The sequence below is a fragment of the Falco biarmicus genome, chromosome 8 (assembly GCF_023638135.1).
Source record: "Falco biarmicus isolate bFalBia1 chromosome 8, bFalBia1.pri, whole genome shotgun sequence".
Taxonomy (NCBI): Eukaryota; Metazoa; Chordata; class Aves; order Falconiformes; family Falconidae; genus Falco; species Falco biarmicus.
The window spans coordinates 60,571,473-60,596,478 of NC_079295.1; the positions used below are offsets into that span (position 1 = coordinate 60,571,473).

Here is a 25,006-nt window from a genome sequence, read left to right on the forward strand (position 1 = left end):
TTTGTGTGTTACCTTCTGCTGAGGTAGGTGAATGTGGGAATAAATCTACTGCAGGTGAAAACAGAAGTTGTGTCTGTATTTTTACGTATGTTTTTTATGGTCATAAAAGTTGTCTCCTTGGACAAGAAAAACTTGTGTTTAATATCTAGACTACAGATACTGGAATATATATTAAAGAACCCAACACCCTATACCAGCAAATAAAAGAATACTAATTACATCTTCAAGCTAAAAGTAAAGCCCTGTTTTATTAACGTATATGTTTGCAAAAGCACATTTTGCAGTTGTAAACTAACTAGCAGTAGGAAGTACCTGTAAACCTTAAAAGAAATAAGGTAGATAGGCACATAAAAATTCTCTGCTCATCTGTTATTTTGGAACAGTCAGAAACCATATTATTTAATTTCTGTTATTTTATTATCTAAATCGTTGACTAGTAAAAGTTTTCTTTATGCTACTCCTCTGCAGGCTTGCTTCGAACTGGAGATGTTTGAATGCTTATGTAGGTTAATGGCTTGAAAGTGTTACACTAGCTTGTTGTAATAGGAGCTTCTTACTGGAAACTGCTCTAGTACTTTTTATAACCACATAAAAGGACCCAAATCCTAATGAAAAGCATAGCGATAATCTGACCTAGATGCCAAGAACGTGTAAATCTGTATCCAACACATTTTGGTAAGTGAAGCAAAGGCGCCTTTGACTGTCTAGAATTAGCATCCTCTTCGTGTTCAGCAGTGAAGCTATTAAAGGAAACTGATGTCATCTCGTCTATATGATACATTAAATTGATTTATTTAAATTACAGGTGTGTTTTTTTAAAATAGTTTACGAGAATAGAAGTCACAGAAAAGGAAGCTCTTGTTGGTGCTAGCAGAGGTGGAGAAATGTTGAGTTTATTTTTAGCCAGCACCTGTTTTAGCAAACAAGCAGTCCTGGCATCAAGGCAGGTGGCACGGTAATGTATAGAAGGTTTATGATTTGAGTGCAGTCAAAAATAGCTGGGCTACCCGGGGAAGGGGGCACAGCCCACCGTAGAGCCGCACAGACCCTGCCCAACGCTCGGGGCCGCTGCGGTACCAGGCGCTACCGTCCCCCCGAAGTGGATGCGAGGTGACCCTGGTGGGTGGAAGTGCTGCGACAGGCCGCCGATCTGTGACGTCATCTGCTGTAGCACCCCGAGGGGCTGCTCCACACGGGAGGTGCTTACCTCACACGGCACGTCTCCCCGCTTGCTGGAGCAGGGCGGCGGTGGGGAACCCCCAGCCCCACCCGCCGGGGGCGACCGGCGCCACGGCAACTCGTGACGAGGCGCTGCTGCGGTGACATCATAAATATGGTGACGGGTTGACGTGCACTGATGACATCACGTCGGGGGGCGGGAGCTGCGCCCGGATTGGCCTAAACTTCACCGTCTCCACCGCAGTCCTGCCCCGCCCTCCCTTATATAGCGGCTTGTAGGTCCCGCCTTCGGGATTCTATTGGCTGAGTTCTGTCAGCAAAGGGCTACGATTGGGCTGGGTGGCTGCCTGTTGGGGGCGCGGGCCTGGCGCGGCCTGAGGGGAGCACCGGGAGGCCATTGTGGCTGGGGCAGCCCTTCGCGCCGGAGGAGGAGGCGGCTCGCCAGCGCCGCGCCCCGTCCCGCCGCAGTTCGGCCGAGGGAGGAGACGGTGAGGGCGGCTGCCGTGAGGGGGGGCTCTGCGGGCGGCGGGGCCGGGGCCGGGACCGGAGCGGGACGAGCTCCCAGCCGCGGGGCCGGCCCCGTGACGACTGGAGTCCCCGGCTTGTCCCGCGGGCCGCGCTCGCCGAAGCGCGGGCAGAGCCGGCGTTTCCCGTCGGCCGCTGCCCCGGGCCCGGCCGAGCCGCAGGGAGGCGGGGGAGCGACGCGGCGGGGCCGGAGTCCCTTCCTGCTCCGCGCCTCCGCCGGGGGCAGCCCTGGCCGGGCCCGCCGCCCTTCCCCGTGCCGCAGTGCCGGCTCCGCTCCGCTCCCGGCGGGGGCCGCGCCCCTGTGCTGCGGCGCCCGCTGCCTCTCCTCCGCCTTCTCCCCTCCCGCTTCGTGCCCTGCCCGGGGGGCAGCGCGCTGGGGGCGGGGGGGGGCGCGGGGGGCCGGGCCGGCGTTCGGCGTCCCCTGGAAGCTGCCGGCCCCGAGGGGTCGCGGGGAGAGCGGCCGAGCCAAGGGCAGGGCCGGCGCTGCGCCCCTCGCCGTGGCGGCGGGCCCGGGCTGTCCCCCGGCCGCAGTCGTAGAGGGGCTGTGAGGAGCGCTCGGCGCCGGGGCCGTTACATAATTACACAGCAGCGTAATTAGTTACAGCTGATGCGCGTTTAAACTTTTTCCTTCTTCCCACCACCTTGCCCCGGCAGGGGTGCTGAGGTACATCCAGCGTGTATCTAACAGTGGAGCGATGCTGTAACAGGTACTTGGCAAAGTCTTTTATCAGTAAGAGTTTGGATTGCATAAAGAAAAAAAAAAAGGACTTTTCAAAGAGCTGCCCAGGCGCGGAGCACCTGCACACGGCTGCCCGATGGGCATGGCTCCGCTACAGCTTGCTGTGCTTACCTGTTGCAACAGGCTGTTCAGGGGCTGTGAGTAGAGGGGCAGGAGAACTTGCTGTGCTTTTGTAGTTGGACTCATACCTGTTGATAATGTTGCTGTAAAGATTATAAAAACCTGAGCAATGCTGTTGGGTGATAGGCCTTAAACAGGCACACCTGAAATTGAAGTGCGTTCACAACAGTGAACAACAGAACAGGGACAGATTTTCTGCACGGAATTTCCGTATCTTTTCATATATGTATGCATTGTCTATTTGTTCTGTTAGCAGTAGAACTTTTTAGCTTGAGTCTTAAAAATCAAGCTAAGTTTCTTGATATTCTTACGGTTTGTTGTCAATAACAACATTTCTGTGACCAAAAGAACCCTGAGAATGTGTTCCCAACTGCTACAACCTGTTTGCTTTATAAGCTTTTGACTTGAAGATATCCAGAGGATAGATCTGGTTAATAATAACTTGCCATTTTAATGAATATCTTTTAGGGAACTGACTGTTTAATACAGGATGTATGCTATAGCACAGTTGCTTTCAACTTCTGAAAACTTCTTAGTGAAATTCTGTATAACAACTCATAACCCTGGCGGTGGTAGGTTTGTTGTGTTATTTTTCTATTTATCTTTCACAAACTACAGGTTGAAAACCACTCTTGTAAGTTTCCTGCATATAATGTGCTCAGTTGGCTTTATGATTCTTACATTTCCCCAATTGTACAAGCAACTTATATATAAAAAAGAACAAAAAAACCCTACTCAATTTATATGCATCTTGTGCATGCTTTAAAATAGAAAAACATCCTGAAACATTGTAAACATGCTGTTGTAAAGAAGTAGAAGTATGTTGACTATCCTGTGTCTTCTGGGTTTGCTGCTGGTCCTCTTTGGTGCAGCTGCAGCTAGGAAGCCATAAATGGGAACTTATATTTCAGAAATGGAAATAATGCAGATTTCAAAAAAAATCCTGTACAGAAGTATGGAGTAGCTGGAGTGAGAAATCAGATTATTTCAGATAGGGCAGTAGCAGCTCAGGATTAAGAAATTTACTTGCCAGGTAAACTTTTCCCCTAAGCAATTGGGAAATCTGTTTTTATTTGAGGGATCCTGCCCCCAAAATAGTCTACCTGAAGTACTGTGAACAGCTACAATCCTTAGGCACCAAATTTTACACTAATGTGTATGTCTGAAGTAATATATGTCCTGATACATCCAAGCAACTTGCAGCCCAGGTGGAAATTAGGGATAGGCCAAGTACTCAGCACGGTGAGTTGCAAAGGATGTCAGTACATAAAACTTGTGTGTTGTGATGCCCAGTTCCCTTTTTGGGTCTTGTCTAAAGAGCTTATCCTGATCTCTAAATGATTTTTAAAAGGTGGCGTTGTGCAGGCAAGGTTCCTTAAAGGGAAGGATTCTCTAGTTCAGGGTAACTTCCTTTTCCCCTATTTCTTTTTCTCCGTTACAGAAAAGTGTTTCATTAATCCATCAAGAGGTACAGCATAGTTCTTGTGTAGCTAACAGGTCTTTTAAGTTGATGCTCAGCTTACACAAAATCTGTACTTTTTTGGTTTTCTGTAAGTCCTTTTTAAAGATAGGATCTTGACCTTCCAATGTACTTTTCAGTGAATCTTCATACAATGGAAGAAAATATCATGGCTGCTCAGGCACTGTTAATCAAAAAATTTGGGATCTCAGAGTCCATAGTTTTGGGGTAATAAAAAGGGTTGGAAAGAAGAGTGGAGTTTTTTCCTGGGATGTAGTAGGAAAGGTTGCCTCTTAAGGCAGCTTTTTGGTCTTAAATTAATGTGTTTTGGTTGTGGAACTGCATCTGACTGCCCCTAAAAATATTGTACAGATGTCCTTCTCTTCCTCCCTGCTACTGCTGCTGTGTCAAAGGCAGAAAGTTGGTAGCTGACGTTTTCCCTTTGCTGACCCTTTCTCCTCTGCTTTTTTTTTTCTTAAGCTTTTAAGAGGAAATACTACGTAAAGTTACTGTCTAAATTGCAGCTAGAGAGAATAAAGTTGAGTATCTGCTTCTCAAAATGCTGCTTAGATTTTGAGAAACTAGAAGGCAGAAGAGACTTTAGGCATTTCTTGAGAATACCTTAAGACTAACCGTTACCAGTTCAGTTTATGCCCAGCCTTTATTAGGATTTGTAGATCTTTCGCCTGTTTTACTTTCACATTTCTTGGACTTCTTCTGTTGGCTTAAGCCAGGGAGAAGATGCTGCTCTTTCCTACGTGCACCTAACAAGGGAGTGGTCCAAATTCTAATTCTTGAAGCAACCAAATGCTATTAGTGTGGCTGTAAGCCTTTCTAGGATTGCCTTCTGGGCAATCGAGCTTCTGCTTTTGAGGCTTTTCCGTTTTGCACTGGCTCACAAATATTCTACAAGTCAGCGAAGGGAGAGACTGGGTGCTTTTTTGTTAGCTCCGACAGCTGTACAGGCTGGTGGTTAGGGCAGCTGCTCTGGGGAAGGTGGTCTGCTCCCGTTTTCTGTCTCGAGGAATGCTTGACAGTGCAATTTACTCTGGGCTGTAATGACCCTATCTGTCACGGTGAATGTGAAATTGAAAATGAGAGAATTTGCTAGAGACCTCTTCAGTAATTACTGAGGTAATTTTCTTGTAAGGTTTGGAAGAGGGATGGAGGCCCAGGAAAACTGAAGGTCTGTGCTTTTGTTACTGTAGCACTTCAGAGCTAGAAGTTTAGTCCATTTCCTTGCTCTCCAATATAATTACCTACCTCTAATTCATTCTTGACGGATGGATGTAACTTGCTGTCTACTATGGCATGAAATTCTCTTTCAAACTATAGCACAAAACTAATTCTTGCAGGACTGTAATTACACTAACTGATAATGTAGGATGTTATGGTGTGTTTAAAATGGGAGGGAGAATGGATTTGGGTAGGTATGGATCAGGGAAGGGTTGCCTGGCAGAGGTGAGGAGGCAGAGCCCTGCTTGAAATTTCTTAGTGAACTAGGTTGAAAGGGGTGCTGGAGAAACTGCAGCAGCCATGGGCATTTTGAGGGCAGTTTTATTTGAAACCTGTTTTGCAGTTATAATCAAGTCTTTTATTAAAACCCTGTTTCCTTCTATGTCTGCGGACTCCATGGGGTTTTGTTGTTGCTTTATCTGTGATATCAGTGTTTGAAAAACATCATTTATGATTTGCTTTGTTGTAATACAGAAATTAATACAGTCCTAGGACATAGTAGTAATTCAGTTAGGGAGTAGTCTTTGTGGAGTAGGGAGTTGTTTGATTTGGTTTTGTTTGTTTTTACAGTTGTTTACTTAGCTGCTTTTTGTTTCAGGAATTGGAATAGAAACATGCATGGTTAAAGCTGTGAAGGGTGTAATTATTTGCTGTCTGCAAGTATTTTTCATTAGCAGTGGTAATACATGAAGTTGAAAGAATGCTTATTTAATGGTGTGCTATTGAAAAATTCATATGCATTAAAATATGTATAATAGATTTTCCATCTTGTCAGCCTGAAATTAGTGAGAGATTGAATATTTGCTTTCTCTCTTTTTCTTTAAGATCTTGAAAACTTTACCAGGTCCTTGAGAGAGAAAACTACATGACACTACACCATGAGTGACAGTAAATGTGATAGTCAGTTTTACAGTGTTCAAGTTGCAGATTCAACATTCACTGTACTGAAACGTTACCAGCAATTGAAGCCCATAGGATCAGGGGCACAGGGCATTGTTTGGTGAGTAATAAATACTTTATTTAAATATAAAAAGCTATAAATATAAACCAAAATTTGAATGTATTCCTGATAGAAGTGCCAGAGTGTAAAATAGCGATGATAATTTCTGTCTCTTGCTACAGGGTTATGTACTAAGTTCTAAAACACTTGCTTGCTATAGTTCATGTGCAAACCTATTTTTTTGTTTTGTTTTTAGGGGAAAATTAATATTTGGATAACTGCATAAATTAAAATGGTCAACAAATTGCCTTCTCATTAACCACTTTTTCTTTTCTAGTTCTCACATTCCCCATGTAGTTATGATATTGCAGTGTAAGGTATGACAATGCGATGGTGAGAGATTCTGGGTTTTACTCGTTTCTTCATCATGGCCCCCTTTCTTCCCCCCCTTTTATTCCCGATCACTCCTGTCCATTTCTAGGAGCCATCAATGCAGTGCCTTGCCATTAACTGGCAGGATGAGGCAAATCAGTGTCATTGTCACTCCATGGATTAACCAGAAAGGGATGCTGTGTGAGGGGTTGGGCTGGCCGGCTCTTCCTTGGTGTGTCACCTCAGCTATGTGTCCAGCCTCCACTGGCCCAGGACGTGAGAGTCGTTAGTCTGATCCTGAACCTTAGTCTCTTGTATGGCACCACACCTCTGGGCCAGCTAAAGGTAAACACTTTCAAATGTTTTTTAGACTGCAGCAATCCATTCTACACAATCTAGTGCCAGCCCGTATTTTGTTAGGCAAAACTTACTTGGTAACAGCAGAAATGTTTATTGATGCATTTTTTTAATTCTATACACAGGGGAGCAAACAGATATGCTCAGAAACTCTCTAATGTTAGACTTAATCACAGTATGTGGTGGGCTGCTCATGCTCTAAATCCAGTTTGCAGTTTCTCTTCATCTATAAATTCAGCAGGATAAGTGTGATGACTCATGTATTGTGAGCAACTCCTTATACAGCACCTGCCCGTGTCTTTTCAGCCTTTTCATAACCGTAATAATTTATATATGTAGGAAAAGAATGCATTTTTGTGAGAACATGCCTTTACTTTCAAATTATTTAGATACCCCTCTTGCCCTGCTAATAGGTCAAAAATAAGCAAAATGAGAACAGTGTTTCATTCTTCTTTAGTGTGTTGGTTATTAGTGTTTGAGTAAGATTTCACATAATGCTAACATTTTGCAGGTGTAAATATTCTTAGTTATGCTTGTTTTAGATGGCATGCAGGAATTTAGGGTGGTTGTTGTGTTCCTCCTTTCATTAGAAGTACTGCATTTCTAAACTATGACTTAGATTAGGTGTCTGCTTCAATATGGAGTTTGGGTAGTGTTAAGGTCAAAGTTTTGAGAGGAAGAAGGAATGATCTGATGTACTGACTTGTTTTCAGAATACTTGTTTTATGGAACAGCAGAGTGAAACATTGCATAAATTGTCATCTTCATGTGGAGTATCTGACAGCTATATCCAGGTTGAAGAAGGTGCAAAATCTTAATGTCTCTTAAAATTCCTTATAGTACACTAAGGAAAGAGACAAAATATTAGGATGTAAAATGAGAAAAGTCAGTGTAAGATGAGTGCTATCCTGTCGTGTTTGTCTGGAAAAATTGTCAATTCATTAATGTAACGTGCAGATGTGGTGCTTTTTAAGCATCCAGTGTTTAACAAAAAAATTATGAAAAGTATTTCTGGAGTTTTGTGTGTGGATTTTACTTGGTGGTGAGAAGTTTTTAATACTACATGTGTCACTTCAGCTAGGAGAGGTCTGAATCTTGCTATTCCCCCCCCTCCCCCCCCCCCCCCCCCCCCAAATATTAATGGGAAATTCTATGTATTGCTGCTGCTTAGTTTTTTTCTTTGATATTAAAAGGTAGGAAAATAAGTAGTTCTAAAAATACATATTGAGTAAAAGCAATAAATGAAAGCTCGAGGAAGATGAGAATAACTCAGTTATGTAGAAGGTATTTCTAGCTCACACTGCAAATAGTCTAGGTGAGAAATTGGATATACCTGTTGTATTTTATATACAAAGTATACTTCTATACATGACTTCCCGCACTACTTTGTTCCTAAGTATTAATACATTTAGAGCCTTATAATTATTAGGGACTGAATAATCACTTACAAAAAACTATTTTTTTGAAATAATTTTTGTCTTCAACTTCCTGACATTTTTTTTTCCTTTCTTGTCCTTGATTTCCTAAATTTTTTAATGAATCTGATTTTTTGTGATCTTATTAAATAGCACAGCTTTGACTGTGTTGATACCTTTAGATTTGCAGTTGAAGAAACAGTTGGGATTAGTTTGTTACCCTTTGCAAAACTCACAAGTGCAGTGAAGACCCTATGGGATCAAATTGGAGTTGCTGTTATACAGTGGCATAGACATTGAGATTCTTCCATGGTATGAAACGCTGAAACAATCTGTAGACATTTTGTTAGTAGCCAAGGTGATAATTGGGTAGACTGTGGCAAATCTGCTTTTTTAAAATCTGTGCCTGACACAGTTGCCATGATGAAAAAGTCTCTTCTGAATTCAAATGAGCAGGGATGAGGAAAGAAATTCAACAGCAATTATGTCTGTGATATTTTTTGTTCACTTGTGTGAAATTACATGATATTTAGAAGTGTGATCTTGGTGGTAATAGAGATTGTCTTGTGTCTTTTTTTTTTTTTTCCCCTTGGTAAATTAAATGCATGGATGCTTACACAGTTTTCAATTTTTTACCATTTTTTTTTTCTTCTACCAGTCTGTTTTTAATTATTCCCCTTGGATTGTGTAGGTTGCAGACAGCTTCATTTTTTTCTTTTTTTTTTTTTCTTTTTTTTTTAACTCCAGTGTCAGTCACTCCCATGTAGATGAGCAAAGTAAGCGATTCAGGTGGAGTTCTTCATATGTGCTTAGGCTGAGCCTTGCCATATACCTGATTTGTCAGGTCATAAAGGGACACTTACTCTAAAATTGCTCCTTTGTCCACTGCTGACCTATGATTGACTTGAACAGCTAATTTATGCAGATGCTGTTGGTTATTGATTTTTATAATTATTCCCAGGCATGGTTAAAGTCATTAACATATGCAAAACTTTAATTTACATATAACATCTAGGTGAAGTGCATACTGAAACACCAGTGCTTTCATATTGGGGAGGAAAACAGTTTCTCCAGTTGTCTGGCCAGTTGCTTTCCTCCCATTTTGTATTTTGTTTTGCACAGACAGAAAGGCTTTAAATCTGAGAGTGAATCATTGAATAATGACTTGCGTATTTCACAGAACTAAGCTGAAATAAATGCTAGCAAGCCTTTAGTGCAAGTGGCACGTTGATTCAAATTTGGGACCTGTAATTTGGGACATGCCTTCAAGAAAACACATCATCTCATGGGTGAGCCCTGCTTTGTAGTGGTATTGCCTTTTCCAGTAGGGAAAGCAGTGACTTTATGCTGGTAAACTTCATATAATTTGAATATTGCTGTTATCACAGGGGAGCTGTACTTCTGTAAGAGTGCTTTAATGTGGTGGTCTTTTCAGTTGGGTATTGTACGTATCTTGCTGAGATAGGGAAGGAGCTTACAAAATGCTTAAATATGCTTGGAAAATATATGTGAAGGAGAATTCTTTCCTACCCTATGAAAGTAACATTAAAAGGAAATGGAGTAATATGGGAATCCTTATTTAAAACTGGAACTATATAAAGATTGGAACTCTTGACTAATTTGTGGTATGAATTCACATATATTTTGCCATAGTCTGTGTGTTTATAATGAAGAATATTCTTCCCCTTTAGTCTTGTTCTGTATATACAGACAATTTAGTGTTAGATTCTTACAGCTATTAAAGCAAGTTTACACCTTGGCCTCAAACCTGCAGAGTGAGGGGTCAAGCCAAACTGAAAACCAAGATAAAATTAATGGCCATGTTCACTTTTAAACTCTTGTATTGCTCCTGCAATCTGAGTTTTTCATATTTCTCAATTCTATGGATTTTATTTTTTTCCAAAGCCAGATGATGAATGTAACTTTCTGCTAGGCACTACAATTGTTTATCATTGTAAACTATCCACATATAGGACAGTTTTAATGCCTGCAGAATGGGTCACGGAGACATGGTTGTGACTTTCCTTTAGCAAAGAGTTATTTCTATTGCAAATACTAAATCGTTGTCAGTCAGCAACAGTGTCCAAAAAATACTCCAAATGTACAGATTAGGCAGCTGAAATGCTTCTTGATTTCAAGTAAGCTTAAAATATTTTTACATCTTGGCAATTTTGAATGTGAGTCGTGAGTCATCAGATTCAATTTTAAGACAGAAAGGAGGGCAGGACGACTTCTGATGAGTATCAGTGGCTTCTGTTTAACCTATTTGTATTTATTAAAGTATGCGTAGTTTTTAAAGGAAGTTTGTTTTCCAAATGAAAATTATATGAAGTTAGTATAGACAGCGTAGTGGATATGCTTTGTCTCCAATCTTGATTTATTTCCTCACTCCCATCTCCCTTTCCACCCCGCCCCTTCTCTCCCTGAGACTTAACAACTTGTCTTTGAAAACTTCTAGTGCTGCCTTTGATACGGTGCTTGGAATAAATGTTGCCGTAAAGAAGCTGAGTCGTCCTTTTCAGAATCAAACCCACGCAAAAAGGGCTTACAGAGAGCTTGTTCTTTTAAAATGCGTCAATCACAAAAATGTAAGTTTGGCATTGTATTTCTCTCCCTTGTTGCTGTAAGTTGTCATAAAAGGTTAGGATTTTCTCTCTTACTTGCTGTTAATAATGGAAAAGTAGCGAGGGAAAGATTTGCTATGGGTAATGCAGTTCTCCACAATGTATGGTTAAGGTCTTGGGTGAGCTGTTTGGAGTACGAAGTGTCAAGAGGAGGAGGTTTCTGCTGCGTTGTTGGTACAGGATTACCATCAGTGTCAGCTTTATAGAGCTGGCCTTGCTGTATTGCATTTGCCTTTTTAAGTTGTACTCCAGCAAAGCCTGTTTGGCAGTGGATTCAGCTGTTATAATTGCACTGCAGTTAAATCTTCCAAGCTTAAACAAGATTTTTATTAAGTACAGTGTTTAACTGGTGGGGGTTGCAGGAGTGCAGCACTGCCTAACAAGTTACTGGTAGACAAGTGAAATACTGGTGACAATACATACGTATTTTCAAGTCTTTGAACCTTCTAAAATAACAAGCCTTAATGCCAATAGTTCAGTACTCAAGTAGAGGCATATAAGGTTTATGTGACTGCTATGTTCTGATGCTAACATGAACTAGAAACTGCTGATCACTGAACATGCGCACTTGGGTCTCAAACTTCCTGGAGTCAATTAGCCTTTTAGGTTTGATTTTTAAGTAAGCTTTTGGTGAAGTTCAGAACTAGCAGAATAAAAGCAAAGTGGTTATTAGGGATGGCAATACAGTAATTTTAGCAGTTCTTCTGGACACAGTAAATCGTAGTTCAGTTTAATGGGATGGCGTGGGGCACCTCTGTGTATGTGTTGTCAGGCAGTCTTGGTTAAAATTCTGTGCATAACATGGGATTTAAAATAAGATTTATGGGGAAAGAATGGGATTTATTTCAGGCACTGAGGAGGGACATAGGTGTCATATAACTTGAAAAAGAAAAAAAGTAGTTTTGTCCTGTCTTAGTTCTTTTGGCATACACGCTGCTGTTTTGAACTATTTGTGAATTGGCAGCTTTTCAGCACATGTGAATTACATGAAGCCAAGTAACAGTCAAATTGTATATAGTAACAGTGTGCATTTGATTTTGAATAGTAACTTCTGCTATAGTGGATTTTTCTGTGAAATAAAGCCAAAGTTTCTTCTAAAGTTTATTTTTATTTTATAGATAATTAGTTTATTGAATGTATTTACACCACAGAAGTCACTAGAAGAATTTCAGGATGTGTAAGTACTCGATTTTTGTTTTAATTTTCCTGACAAATACTGGCCTAAGCCCTGGAGCTGTATTTCCAATATCCTATGGACTTCACACTCTGAAAATAAAGGGTAGCTAAAAGCTGAATTTAGTTTTTAATTAGTCTTTATTTCTAGATTTCTTTAAGAAAGACCAAGAAAGTTGTTTCACTACAGGCATAAGATGGAAGTGGGAAGAAAAAAAAAGCTATTTACATTTTATTCATATGTCTGTCATACTTTGCAGATTGCATATGCATCTGGTTTGTATGCATTGTCCTTTAGCTGAACAGGTCACCTCAGGATAATAACTTGGTCTGGATAACCTGATATCATTTTTTTTGCCACATCAGTCGCATCAGCACAACAGTGTTTTTGGCCTCAGTTAAGAACTGAATATATATATATATTTTTTTTTTTTTAAGGAAGCTATGTCAGTTTGTCTAGAAAGGATTAATGGTGACTTAATGGGTGGGGTATTCATAGGTTCCAGTGAATATGCTGTTGTGGTTTGTGAATGGGCTTCTTGGGTAAATGGGTATGTGTCTGAAGTGGGTAAGCAGATGATATTTTAACTTGAAAACCAGTAATTCCTTCTTAGTTCTTATGGTGCTTTTGTTAACTTCCTTTTTTAAATTAAAATACAGTGAAAGGAAGTGTCGTTTTTTTATATACTTCAATATCTGCAACTTCTCATCAACTTACAGTCAACAGTCTTAGTTTTTCATGCTGCATAAACTGGGAATTATTCCTCCATATTCCTGTTTATAAAACTAGTGGAATTCTTACCTTTTGTGATGGACTATTGAACACTTAAAATTTAATAGCAAGACTATTTGAATAGATAATTATTTAATTTTGAAACTGTGGTCATGCATGATTTTTTTCTATCGTAAGCTTTTTGACACTTTTGTTAGCAAAGTAGCTAACTTTTAATAAACATCTCTCAGGCTAACCTGAAACCTGATATGAAAAGTAAGACTCAAGTTTTCTTAATGCTTTCTTTCTTGTGCTTTAGATACTTGGTTATGGAGCTGATGGATGCAAATTTGTGCCAGGTTATTCATATGGAATTGGATCATGAAAGAATGTCTTACCTTCTTTACCAAATGCTATGTGGTATAAAACATCTCCACTCAGCTGGTATCATCCACAGAGTAGGTAGTGTTAGAATCATTAACAATCCTCTTTATGAACATAGATGTTCTTATGAAACAGGGGGGAAGGCAAGGGTTTGCTATTTCATAAGTTTGTATTTCTTTAATCAGAATATTAGTAAACCTGAAGATTGTTTCATAGTTCAAAGATAACTGTATTGTACATAGATTTTAAATCAGATTAACTCTGTGGATTTAACTAATGCTGAACTGATTAAAAGGTAAAACATGAGTATCTGTGCACCCTTCAAATTACTAAAGATTGTAGTTTAATCTAAAATGTAGTATTTACTACTTAAATATATATATCCTTTGAACTATTGAAAAGTTTTCTGGACATGGTCCTGGTCAGCTGGCTGTAGGTGGCCCTGCTTGAGCAGGGGGGGTTGAACCAGATGACCTCGTGGGTGACAGACCAGATGGGCACAAACTGCAACTCAGAAAGTTTCATCTGAATATGAGGAAAACATCATTTTGAGGGTGCCAGAGCACTGGCACAGGCTGCCCAGAGAGGCTGCAGAGCATCCTTCTCTGGAGACATTCAAAACTGGACTCTGTGCAACCTGGTGTAGGTGAACCTGCTTTAGCAGGGGGTTGGACTAGATGATCTCCAGAGGTCCCTTCCAACCCTGATGATTCTGTGACCTCTGTAGGTTCCTTCCAGCCTCAACTGTTTTGTGATTCTGAAAAGTAAAGTTTGTAAATAATCAGAATTTCAAAGACGTGTTGCAGGCTTCGTATAACTGTCTGCTTCCATTGTTCTGCTGCTGAATTTTTTTTTTTTTTAATTTTGTGACTCATCTATTTGGTTCTGCTTGTTTTCAGTTTCCTTTTCTTCCCCTACATCCTGGACAATCTTGCCTTTAATGTTCTGGTTTAATGTGGGGTTTTTTTTATGTTCAATCCATAAATGTAATTGAGAAGCTGTATAAATTACAACAGATCTACTGCCTTACTTTGCTAAAAAAATCTACAATGATAATCTTGTGGTATTAGTAAGGAAGCTATGTATAGTTAGTTAAAGTCTGTATTCAGACAGTCTTGGTACTGGCCTTTCCTAAAATGGAGTGAGGTGTGTAAGGGACTGAGGTGGGGAGGTGCTGGAACTCCAGCTGAGCTCCATCTGACTTGTTGACTGTCATGTGGAGCTAAAGAGGAGAGGCAATTTGCTGAGAAACCTGAGCTTGTAGGAGCTAACAGAGCCATCAGCAGAAGGGATGCTGGTTGAACAAGAAAATGGGCAATGAGAGGAACTGCGCTGTGAGTAGCTTAACAGAGGTGTGAAGTCTGTTTGAATGGACAAGCTAAAGTGGTGAGGAGTAGTTTGGGACTGGAACAAATTACCTTTGTGGAGTGGAAAGAAACCAGGCTAGAGAAGGAAGAGCTGGGATAGTTCAGCAGGAGTGGAATAGTAGGGATTACTTCTAGAAATTACTCGGTCTGTGACCAAACGGAGTAAATTCAACAGCATTTAGCAGAAGATTTGTTGCCTTACTGAAACATGTAAACTCACATGAACTAGTTGCATGTTCCCATGTCCTTTAAGAAAAGGAAGTTCTGTACCTGAGAACATGGTTTGTTGCCCCTAACTGTGTATTCCTTTGGGTGAAATAATGACTGCTCCTGTGAGGCATATCTCCTAAAGTATTTTGTTTCTCTCTTCGCTCATTAAGTAACTTTGTGTTCACTACATCCTAATTCTGTGAAACTTGTTAATCCCTGTTAACACAGGTGGCTTATCTGTCATTAATAAATACACTTACTGATGCTTTGTGTGTTGGGATGCTCCTTTTCCTACAGATGCTTGACTATTTCACGATGTTGTCTTTAGGATCTGTGCCCTAATAATGACGGTATTTGGAACACAGTCTCCTTTACCATGCAACTATTCATGCTCAAAATAGGTCCACTTAATGTGTTAAAGGAAGCAGATATACATACACATTGTGCACATGTACATGTAACTGACTATACTGGCAGTGCACAATTGCGTAAAATAAAAATGCAGACAATGTTAATTCTGGTTTTCGCTGAATTTTTTCAGTACCGAGCTGTGCAGCATTTAACTTGTCTCTAGTCTGTGTATAATCAAGCAGATACATCAGAGCAGGAATATGCAGTTGTTAATGAAATTAATTGGTGGCATATATTGACTGTGGAGGGGTGGGTGTGTATTATTCTGTGTTGATCCTTCCTTAACTGACGTAATTTCTTGTTAGGATTTGAAACCCAGCAACATAGTAGTAAAATCAGATTGTACGCTCAAAATCCTTGATTTTGGACTGGCAAGAACAGCATGTACTAACTTTATGATGACTCCGTATGTAGTAACGCGGTATTACAGAGCACCAGAAGTTATCCTTGGAATGGGATATAAAGAGAATGGTAAGTTGCTGGAGTAATGCTTTAAATCTTTTGTGTAAAGCATATCTGTCGCAGAATGTAAAAGCTTTAAAAGGAGGAGGGAGGGCTGATTTCACCTTGCCATGTCTGTTAAAGTACATTAATCGTGGTATTGGAAATAACAAATATTACACTGTAATAATTTTGGAGAATGTAATAGTTTTCTGCTGTGTGTGCCTGTCTCCATTTAACATACACTGCTCCCTCTCCCCTGCTGCTGTTACATCATTTCATGCGTTGTCCTGTTGTCTTGTTGACATTTTTTTATTCTACAAAAAACTGTTGAGACATGCTGGATGATATTAAAAAAAATAACAACCATCAATATAAAAATAAACCCTTATATCAATGTGACTTCATTCTGAAGCATCTTATTTTGACAGTTGGTCCCCTTTTGCATCTCTGATTATTAAAACCTGTTTCAGATCTCTATCAAACCATGCCTTATACACTCTTAAATCTGCACAGCACTCAAGAGAGGCAGGGTGTTATGTTATTAAAAACATCACAGCTGTAATATATTGAACATTCAGTCAACAAAATTGCTGGCAAGGAAATTGTCCTTGACTTGCATTATTGGGGGTTTTACCTGCTGATTTTTAGTAGCTGTGGAGTAACGTGCTGTCCTCTCTGGACTTCTTACGCTACTACATCTTTTTGCTTTATCATGGGCTTGGGGATACCATGCTGTTTGTATACATGTAACTTTGGCTGTGTAAAATAAGGGACTCTCAAGACCTTGCTGGGCCACAGATAATGAAAAAAACCTTTTTCATTAATGTGCAAGGCAGCTTGTTGTACAGCAAGTGCTGATGTGGATCAGAACTTTAGAAGAGGCTGTTCTGAATGGGACAAAAAAATAAATTATCTGCAGGACTGTAGGAATGCAGTATGAACTTACAAATAAATAAACTGTGGTATTTAAAAAAACCCTCTTTAATCTTTTGTCCTTGTTGCACCCAACATATGATAGTGGATATCTGGTCTGTTGGGTGCATTATGGCAGAAATGGTCCTGCATAAAGTCCTGTTCCCAGGAAGAGATTGTATCCTTCTTCATGTTTTTTTTTCAGAAATGTAAACTGACTATATTTTACAAAATGCTAATAACAAAATTTAGCGACTGTTAGTTGGTGTTGATATGATTGAAAATTCATGTTAGCAGTTTGATTTTCCATATTGTTGTGTTTTATTGTAGATGCTAGATGTTTTTGTTTGTTTTTTCCTCACTTTTGTTCATGATACTCCATAATTTGATCATTTCATTTTTACTTTCAGTTGATATCTGGTCAGTTGGGTGCATCATGGGAGAATTGGTGAAAGGTTGTGTGATATTCCAAGGCACTGATCGTATCCTTCCCTAGTCATCCTTGAATCCCATTCCACTTCCAACAGAAACAATTATTTTGATCTGTATAAGTATAAAAGCATAAATAATATTTTCAATAATATGTTTTAGTAGATCTACTGTATGATTTGAAATTAGTGTCATTAACCAAATTGTTGAGCTTTCCATTTTATTTTCTTAGTAGGCTACATTTAATGTAATTTGTACTGGTTGACTCCATAGAATTTATATTAAGAGCTTCATTTTTTGTAGCTTAAAAAAGGTTCCTGTTAGGTTTAAAAAATAAATAGCATTAAGTGTATTTTCTTACTTTTGTTCTTTGTAGGTAAGTGTTATAAGCAAAAGCATAAAAAGTTACTTTTTACTATGCATGGATTTTGCTTACTATTCGTTTGAATGGTAGACATACTTTTTTATTGTACAATTTCTGGGGTTTCAGTCAGATTTTTTTCTTGCTTATTAGCACTTGCTGGGCAACAGTGTCCTAACTGCAAGCACACTGCATGAGAAATCTTTTTTTCTTAATATTATTTAATATAAAAAGAAAAACTTTTTTTTCTTTTTGGAGTTTTTTTCATTCTATGAAAATTTTATTTTGGGCTTACTTTTTCTATAAGATTGTTATTCCTCCATTTCTCCCTCAAATCTTTTGGACCTTGATTTGCCTTCGTAAAATTCTGCTTTCTTGTACGATAGTAATTGTTGGAAATTTTACTGTACTAAAAACATATAAAACCCTCATGTATATGTTTTCATGCCTTAGAGATTGGAAATCTCAAAAATACAGCACTGGATCACAAACAAGGCTTTACACTGTATGAAGGGAACAACAGTGATCGTTTAATGAAGTAAATGTTCTTTGATTTTAATGTATTTAAAAATATTTCCCTAGAAACAACATGTAAAAATTTGACTCGTTATCAAGTCCCATTTATAAAAATTGGAGGTAAACCAATTTCAGCCTTTACAAATAATACCTGACAAAGTAGTCGTGTTGTAGGACTAGACATTCAAAATTGATCAGTCAATAAGTAGAATCCAGACAATGTAATTAAACTGAAATTGCCCATTATGTAGGTAGGTCATAAGAAGCTATAGCTACATGTGGTGTAAGATTTTGAAGAAAGTATAGTATTTTTTCTTGTCAGCAAGGAAAATTTGAGTCCACCACTAAAAATACAAGTACCTGTTCACAGTACCTATGTATCTTACAGAGGAGGACTCTCAATTTTAATGCTAAATTTCATGACACTAATCTTCAGCAGTTGATCATGCATTATTTAGTAGTACAAATGATTAATTGTTAAATAAGTCTTTTTGTTTTCCACCTTTCTTCCTTTCTATACTTATTGTTTTCCCTTTTGAAGCCTTCAGACCAACCTAACACAATTCTTCATGTGTGTTATGTGTCTTTCACCTGCATGTCAGCATGGGCTACTTTGATTTATCCATGAATCAATGAAGGAAATTTTGTCCATACTTGTTGAATATGCAAGTTACCATTTGTGGTTCTCTGGAGGTCACTGAAGCTTCACCAGTCTGTTTCAAGGAGTCTCCTTCCCCAGTATCTTATCAAAGTGCGTAGCTGTGCTTACAGGGTTTTGTACTTATTGTAAGGCTTTCAGTTGGCTTTAATGTGGAATACTGGTAACTGTTGACGTTGTTGAAACATTTCCTGAGTGATAACTGCTTCAGTCAGGTTGTCACTGTCTTTTACCTTTAGCTGCAGGATTGTTTTGACAGTGTGGTTTATGGGTGATGCTGGTGTGCATAGCCATAAAGCTTTCCTTTTTTATTTTATTTTTATTTTTGGTTGTTTGGGGTGGGGTTTTTTGTTTTTAAATTCAAATTTTAAAGTGTCTTAGTATTTGGGGATTTAGCAGGAACCAAGTTCAGTATGTTGCCTAATGTGCCCTTGATTGTCTTCAGGAAAACCTACTTATTCTTAAGACTCAATAGTTTGTGTTTTCCCATATGGTCGACAGGGATTGCCAGAATACTTGCAGCAGTGCTCGGGGTGGAATGAGATGCTTGATGTTGCCAGGGCGATGGATACCCTGAACCTGCTCCTGACTGGTGCTGTGGAGGCCCGAGTTACTGGCAGTTGCTGTTGCACTGCAAATGAGAAGTGTAGAAAAAGCAGGCAATGTAGGTACCCAGGATGAAGTAATGGAAAGCCTAGCAGCGCCAGAGAGGTTTTATTGCTCTTTCTGCTGGGGTGGTGAAGGATGCTAGTTGCCTGGCTGATAAGAAAGCATGAGAGGGTATTCGTGCTTTCTTGGGAAAAATCATGCTTGATTGTGATTGTAATAAGGACTGTTTTCTACTTCTCTTCTTCCAGGGTCCCAAAAAGTAAGTAGATAGACTTGGCCTGGGCTAAACTTCTGGTTACTTTTGACCCTGGGGTCACTAGAACAAGGAGGGTAGTTTTGTGTGTGCAGGTTGCAAGGTTATTCACATAGTATGCCCTGCTTGCTTTACATTGCAATTACGGTTTTCTCTCATTTGGGTTTCTGGTAACAGGCTTAGCTAATTCCAAGTCCATCTCTATACTGGGGAAGGTGTTTTTCTTCTCAGTTTGTCTGTAAAGCACTTTGAAGCAATCCAGGACATTGTTTATTTCCAGTTCTTGTTAGTAAAGTGGGATAGGTCATTAGGTTTTTCTGCTTTTCCCTCAGTGCTCTGGACTCTTAATTTGATTAGCTGACTAACCAGACTGCTGTTATTCAAAGAAAAAGCATCTTCTTGAATCTAGATTGGTGGAGATCTCACAGAAATCAGTTTTTCAACTAGGAACAAAATTTCCTGATGTATGTTAATTTTTTTTTAATGTGCTTTGTTTTAGCATAAGAGTTAACAATATTGGCTTCTTAGTTTTGATTTTAATACAGTTTTTCCATTGGAATATATTGAATAAGCAAATAAAATTTTCAGTCTTTTTATTAGAAGTCTAAAGTCTTAGCATGAAGCAGTGACTATACATATATTTCTAGTTGTATTCTTGCCTTGCTAACTGAAATAAAAGTACCTTAGTGTTTTTTAAATACATCTTGATTCGAAGTGCAGCAAATTTGTTACTTTGTTGCAAAATGTGAGAATGGATGGGTTGAAGTGCCAGGTGATGAATTCAGCTATGAATGTTTGCAAGATGGATGGTTAGACTGCCGGAATTGCACGTTCTTTTTGTCAGGAAAAACCTGTAAAGTGTAAATCAGAGTAAACTTAAATACCAGGAATACTAATGCAGTGTCAGTGTGATAAATGAGCTTTGTTGTCCTGATTAGGCTCATTCAGAGCAGATTCTGGTATCTCTATAATAAGTGTCACCACATCTAGGGGGGATTGCCTTCACTTGAAAAGAGGGAGAAGGGACAGCCCAGAGGAAACAGGAGGCATGCTTCAACCTGGGGTTGAATAAGTGCAATTCCTATCAAATACTGAAATTCTGAATTTAAGAATAGAGTAGTCTTGGCGTAAAAAAAACAACAGGAATTTGGATTCACTGTTCAGAACTCCTTTGAACCTTTTCTGAAGTTGAAAATTAAAAAAATAAACCACCACCAAAAATACCCCAACCATCCAACCAGTGCGCCCCCCCCGCTACAACCCAAAGCCTAATTTCCTGAGGAGATGGGCAAAAAATTCCTAACTTTGAATGGGATGTATGTGTCATTAGGGTTTTTCATATATTTTTCCCTACCTTCAAGAATCTTCAGTGTTGATGGTATTATGTTGTACTTCAGAAGATTGAACAGCAGCCTTTCTTTTCCGTCCTTATGGTTGTTTTGCTATGGATACAATTGCCAAGTCGAGCTTGATTTGGACTCCAAAAAAGGATTGCTTTCAATACTAGCCAATGGATGATAATTAAGATACTTAAGCATAACGGATTGTGCAGCACTTCCAGCCTGTCCTTAAGATTACAAAGTCTGAATCTTATTTCTATGTAATCTAGCTTTTTGCATGGCAGCTCAGAATACTGTTGATGCTAGAATGAATTTCATGTTTGTGTCCTTTGTCCAAGTTTTCATTAACTTTTCAGATTTCTGTAAGTGATATTTTTGTATAGTGCAGACTTCCAATTCTTCAGCTGATTTTCCTAAAGATATGGTGCAGATATTGATCAATGGAATAAAGTTATTGAACAGTTAGGAACGCCATCAGCAGACTTCATGAAGAAACTGCAGCCTACAGTGAGGAATTATGTAGAAAACAGGCCAAAATATCCTGGTATTAAATTTGAAGAGCTCTTCCCAGACTGGATATTTCCATCAGAATCTGATCGTGACAAGTTAAAAAGTAAGGCAAGGGTTTTTTTTCCTCTCCATCTTTTTTTCTCTCTCTCTCTTTTAAAGTATGTTTATTTAGAATGTCTGCAGTATGCTTAGTTAAAAAAACCCAGATATAAAATGTTTATTGCAGTAGGTGTCAATGTTAGAAGCTGCATACCTTCTGTCTAATTTATGACGTCCTGGAATCTTAGCAGTAGCCATTAAATACAGAACTATTTCCCTGTCACCAGTATTCTGTTTAATTCTCTTAATTAGAATCCATTGTCATTTAAGTGTTCTCTGAAAGTAATACTTGTTATGGAGGTTATTTGTAATTTCTAGTTGATGCATGCATGTAACTCATTTAGGCTCTAACAAGTTATTTTATGTAGAAAAAGCCTATTTGACCATCTAGAGAATATAACGTGGTGGAGTTTTTTAATTTTACCAGTAACTATCTAAAGTCAAAGTATAGCAAATCTTATTATTACAATGATTGTACAGACAAAAAAGAAATGTCAGTGAAGTGGCACTGCAACAATGGGTAGCCAGTTACTGTGCAGTACACCTTTTAAAAAAATAATTTGATATGACAGAAATTAGATCATTACTGTACCAAGATGTATTTTTAAAAAGCTTATTAAAAATGTTTAGCGTGTTTTATGTTCGGTAGTTTAAACTGTGACCCGTGATGTAACAGCAAACTGTTCAAAATAGAAGTTGGTTGGTGTCAGCTGCAGGGTTTATTTTGGATAATAGCAAAATAACATTTATGCTAAAGGGGTGGGACCTCGGGGGGGGGGGGGGGTTTAAGAAAAGTATTGGTGTAGGAAAGCTTGGATTTGGCCTGTTTTCCCAGTGAAATCTGTATTACAGTGTATGTCCTATTTTCCCAGTATTCATTTCCTGTGTCAGACGTTAAACTCTACAGCTCTTTTACATGTATGTTCTCTTCATTTTTCCTTTGTAGCCAGCCAAGCTAGAGATTTATTATCCAAAATGCTTGTAGTAGATCCAGACAAGAGAATTTCTGTAGATGAAGCCTTACGTCATCCTTATATTACTGTCTGGTATGATCCAGCTGAAGCAGAAGCTGTAAGTTTGCGTTTAAAATCAATTTTAAGATATCAGTTTAATAACTTTAAAGAATACCTTTAGTTTTAGCCAAGAGCATGCTTTGAACTCATTCTTTGGCTAGCAAAAGTCACACATAAACCTTTCGGATCAACTTCAGGGGCAGAATCACCTGAGGAACAGCTGCTGGAGTGGAGCTGAGATAATTTTGAAAGCGGTTGTTCATAACTCCTATTACTTTACAAAATCTTTTCAAAAAGGAGACTTTCTTTAAGGCCCGATAAAGCCTTACAGTGAGTTTAATTTTAGTTGTTTTTAAACAGCCTTTCAGTGGGGGGCAGGACTTAAAAACAAATTCTGGAGTTGTAGAATGAATGTGTCCAAGTTACAGGGAATAGGCTGCTGAAAATGAAGGTAAAATGCTAAAAAAGCTGTCATTTTTAGATTTCTTAGTTATGATTGGCTGTGTTAACATGATGTAGTAGATAAACTGTAGACTTTCTTCTCTTTGTAGCCTCCGCCTCAAATCTATGATGCACAGTTGGAAGAAAGAGAACATGCGATTGAAGAATGGAAAGGTAAAAAGTGAGCATGACAAATTACATTTATTGTAATAACTTGTATTATTAGTGTATGGCTCGCAGTACAAGTGTGCTAGATTGGAATTATGCAGTACTGCTTGTGGCCATATGAGAAGTCATGGAAATACGGAAAAATGTTCTATTTGGAGTGAATGTGTATGTGTATATGCACGTAACGTTCTGAAGTCTGTTCAACAAAATGCTTTCATTTTTTTCCCTTAAGTATTTTGTTGTTCCTAAGTGTTTGTAATCTTAACATTTTTTAATGTTAAAAATTAAGGTTTTTCTTAATATAAAATTCTGTGAAAGAGAAACATGTGCCTTCTCTTGTTGTGCATTATTTAAGCCATATTTCTTGATAATATTTACTAATTCATTTGTTCTAAATGTCTTAAATAGCAGAAGAGGGTTTTTTGGTGAGGTTTTTTTTTTCCTGTCACTGCTCGTTTATTGACCAAATAGGCTAAACTGTTGACTTAAAAGAATTAATGGCATTGTGGTACTGAAATCAATTATACCTCCTAATTTTGGTGAAAACAGTGAATGGTGAGGCGGTTCAGACTTTAAACATCTACCATCACAGGACCAAGGGTGATAGGCATCCTTACTGATTACTTAGAAAGCTCCTTCTTTTGTATAATAGCTCTTTAAATTTCAGGTACTGATGCTGATTTATATTTTCTTTAGGGCATGTTTGCACAGGTACGCTTCCAATTATTTTGGATTAATGCAAGGTGGAAAGTTAAAATGAGTCAGTTAAATTGAATCTATTTGTAAATGTTACTCAGAATTAAAGAGGTCTTAACTATTTAAATATTGCTACTCTGTTACATTAAGACTATGGGTACATTCACAAGCTACTGTGATTTAACTGAAGGTATAACTTAAAGTGTACCTGGTGCTCTGCAGCCGTAAGAGTCTTGTGCTCTAGGAAGGGCCGAGGTAAGCCAGCTTGCATGAGCAATACTACAGACACATCAAACAGAATAACGGATGCTCCTTTAAATCTACAGCTCCGACTATTTTTGTTGTTGTTCAGGTGTCTGTATCCTGAGTTGTCCTTGGGTAGTAAATGAGTTTTCACGCAATATTTTGTTTAACCCTTAACTTTCCAGGCTTTCCTCAATGTATCCATTGAGATTGTTCTTTAAGAGTAAAGATGTTTGTGTATGGTTTTGTTATCAAAGTGAAATTTCCAGGGCTTATCCACGTGTTGGTTTTTTAAATCCAAATCTGTTTGGTTTGGGGTTTGTTTCAGGGTTTGTTTTTGGTTTTTTTCGAGTTAATATTAGTGCATCATAGGTATACATAAAGTTTTGGGGTGTGTGGATGGGTGTTATTTTTAAATGGACAGCTATTCTATTTATAAAATGTTTGGTTTAGTACATGCTTACTGTCTTTCTGTGATGCATTCAAAAATTCTCTGATCATTGCTGTAGGCCTTAAAAAAAAAAAAAAGGGGGGGGGGGGGGGGAGGGAGGGAGAAGAAATACAGTTGTATGTCCAGACTGAGTCTTAACCATTTAATTGTACCTTTATATGTACGTGAATTGTATATAAATCCTCTGTGAGCTTACAGTGTTTTTTCTGTCTCTTCTCTCATTCCTCCCACTCTTCTCTCACAAGAATTAATATACAAGGAAGTAATGGATTGGGAAGAAAGGAGCAAGAATGGTGTGGTAAAAGATCAGCCCTCAGGTTAGTCATTGTTTCAGTAGTTCTCGTGTAACTCTGGTACGTAGTGCTGATCTGTTGCGCTGTTGAGTGACGAAACCCTCCTTAATAATCCAGGTAGGAAGACGTTTTGTTGTTCAAGACTTTTGATTCTGATCTGCCTTTGGAGATCCGTGTGCAGTAGTTTTTCATTGTTACAAAGTAAGTTGCAGGAAGTCTTGTGTCCAGCACCCTAAGCTGCCTTCTCCCCAAAGGGCTCGGTCATCAAATGAAATAATCGATGCCATGTTACATCACCTGTTGCATAGATACCTCCTCTTATGCCGAATGCTTACTCTGTGCCTCTG

At 38.9% G+C, this 25,006-nt stretch overlaps 1 protein-coding gene across 6 annotated transcripts in view; it reads left to right on the plus strand.

The window, feature by feature from the left end:
• Window positions 1-1,543: 1,543 nt before the first annotated feature.
• MAPK9 (mitogen-activated protein kinase 9) overlaps window positions 1,544-25,006 on the plus strand; it is a 30,880-nt gene continuing 7,417 nt past the window's right edge. For 2 of the 6 annotated variants that reach the window (XM_056348660.1, XM_056348664.1), the window contains exons 1-11: window positions 1,544-1,667; window positions 6,084-6,258; window positions 10,801-10,930; window positions 12,085-12,143; window positions 13,171-13,309; window positions 15,529-15,694; window positions 16,990-17,061; window positions 21,176-21,358; window positions 22,301-22,425; window positions 22,919-22,989; window positions 24,612-24,683. In XM_056348660.1, the coding sequence (XP_056204635.1) occupies window positions 6,137-6,258; window positions 10,801-10,930; window positions 12,085-12,143; window positions 13,171-13,309; window positions 15,529-15,694; window positions 16,990-17,061; window positions 21,176-21,358; window positions 22,301-22,425; window positions 22,919-22,989; window positions 24,612-24,683 (1,139 nt within the window). In that variant the 5' untranslated portion in view covers window positions 1,544-1,667; window positions 6,084-6,136. Of the gene's footprint in view, window positions 1,668-6,083; window positions 6,259-10,800; window positions 10,931-12,084; window positions 12,144-13,170; window positions 13,310-15,528; window positions 15,695-16,989; window positions 17,062-21,175; window positions 21,359-22,300; window positions 22,426-22,918; window positions 22,990-24,611; window positions 24,684-24,776; window positions 24,861-25,006 lie in introns of those variants that run through there. The other 4 variants (XM_056348665.1, XM_056348662.1, XM_056348663.1 and 1 more) reach the window with 3 other exon arrangements.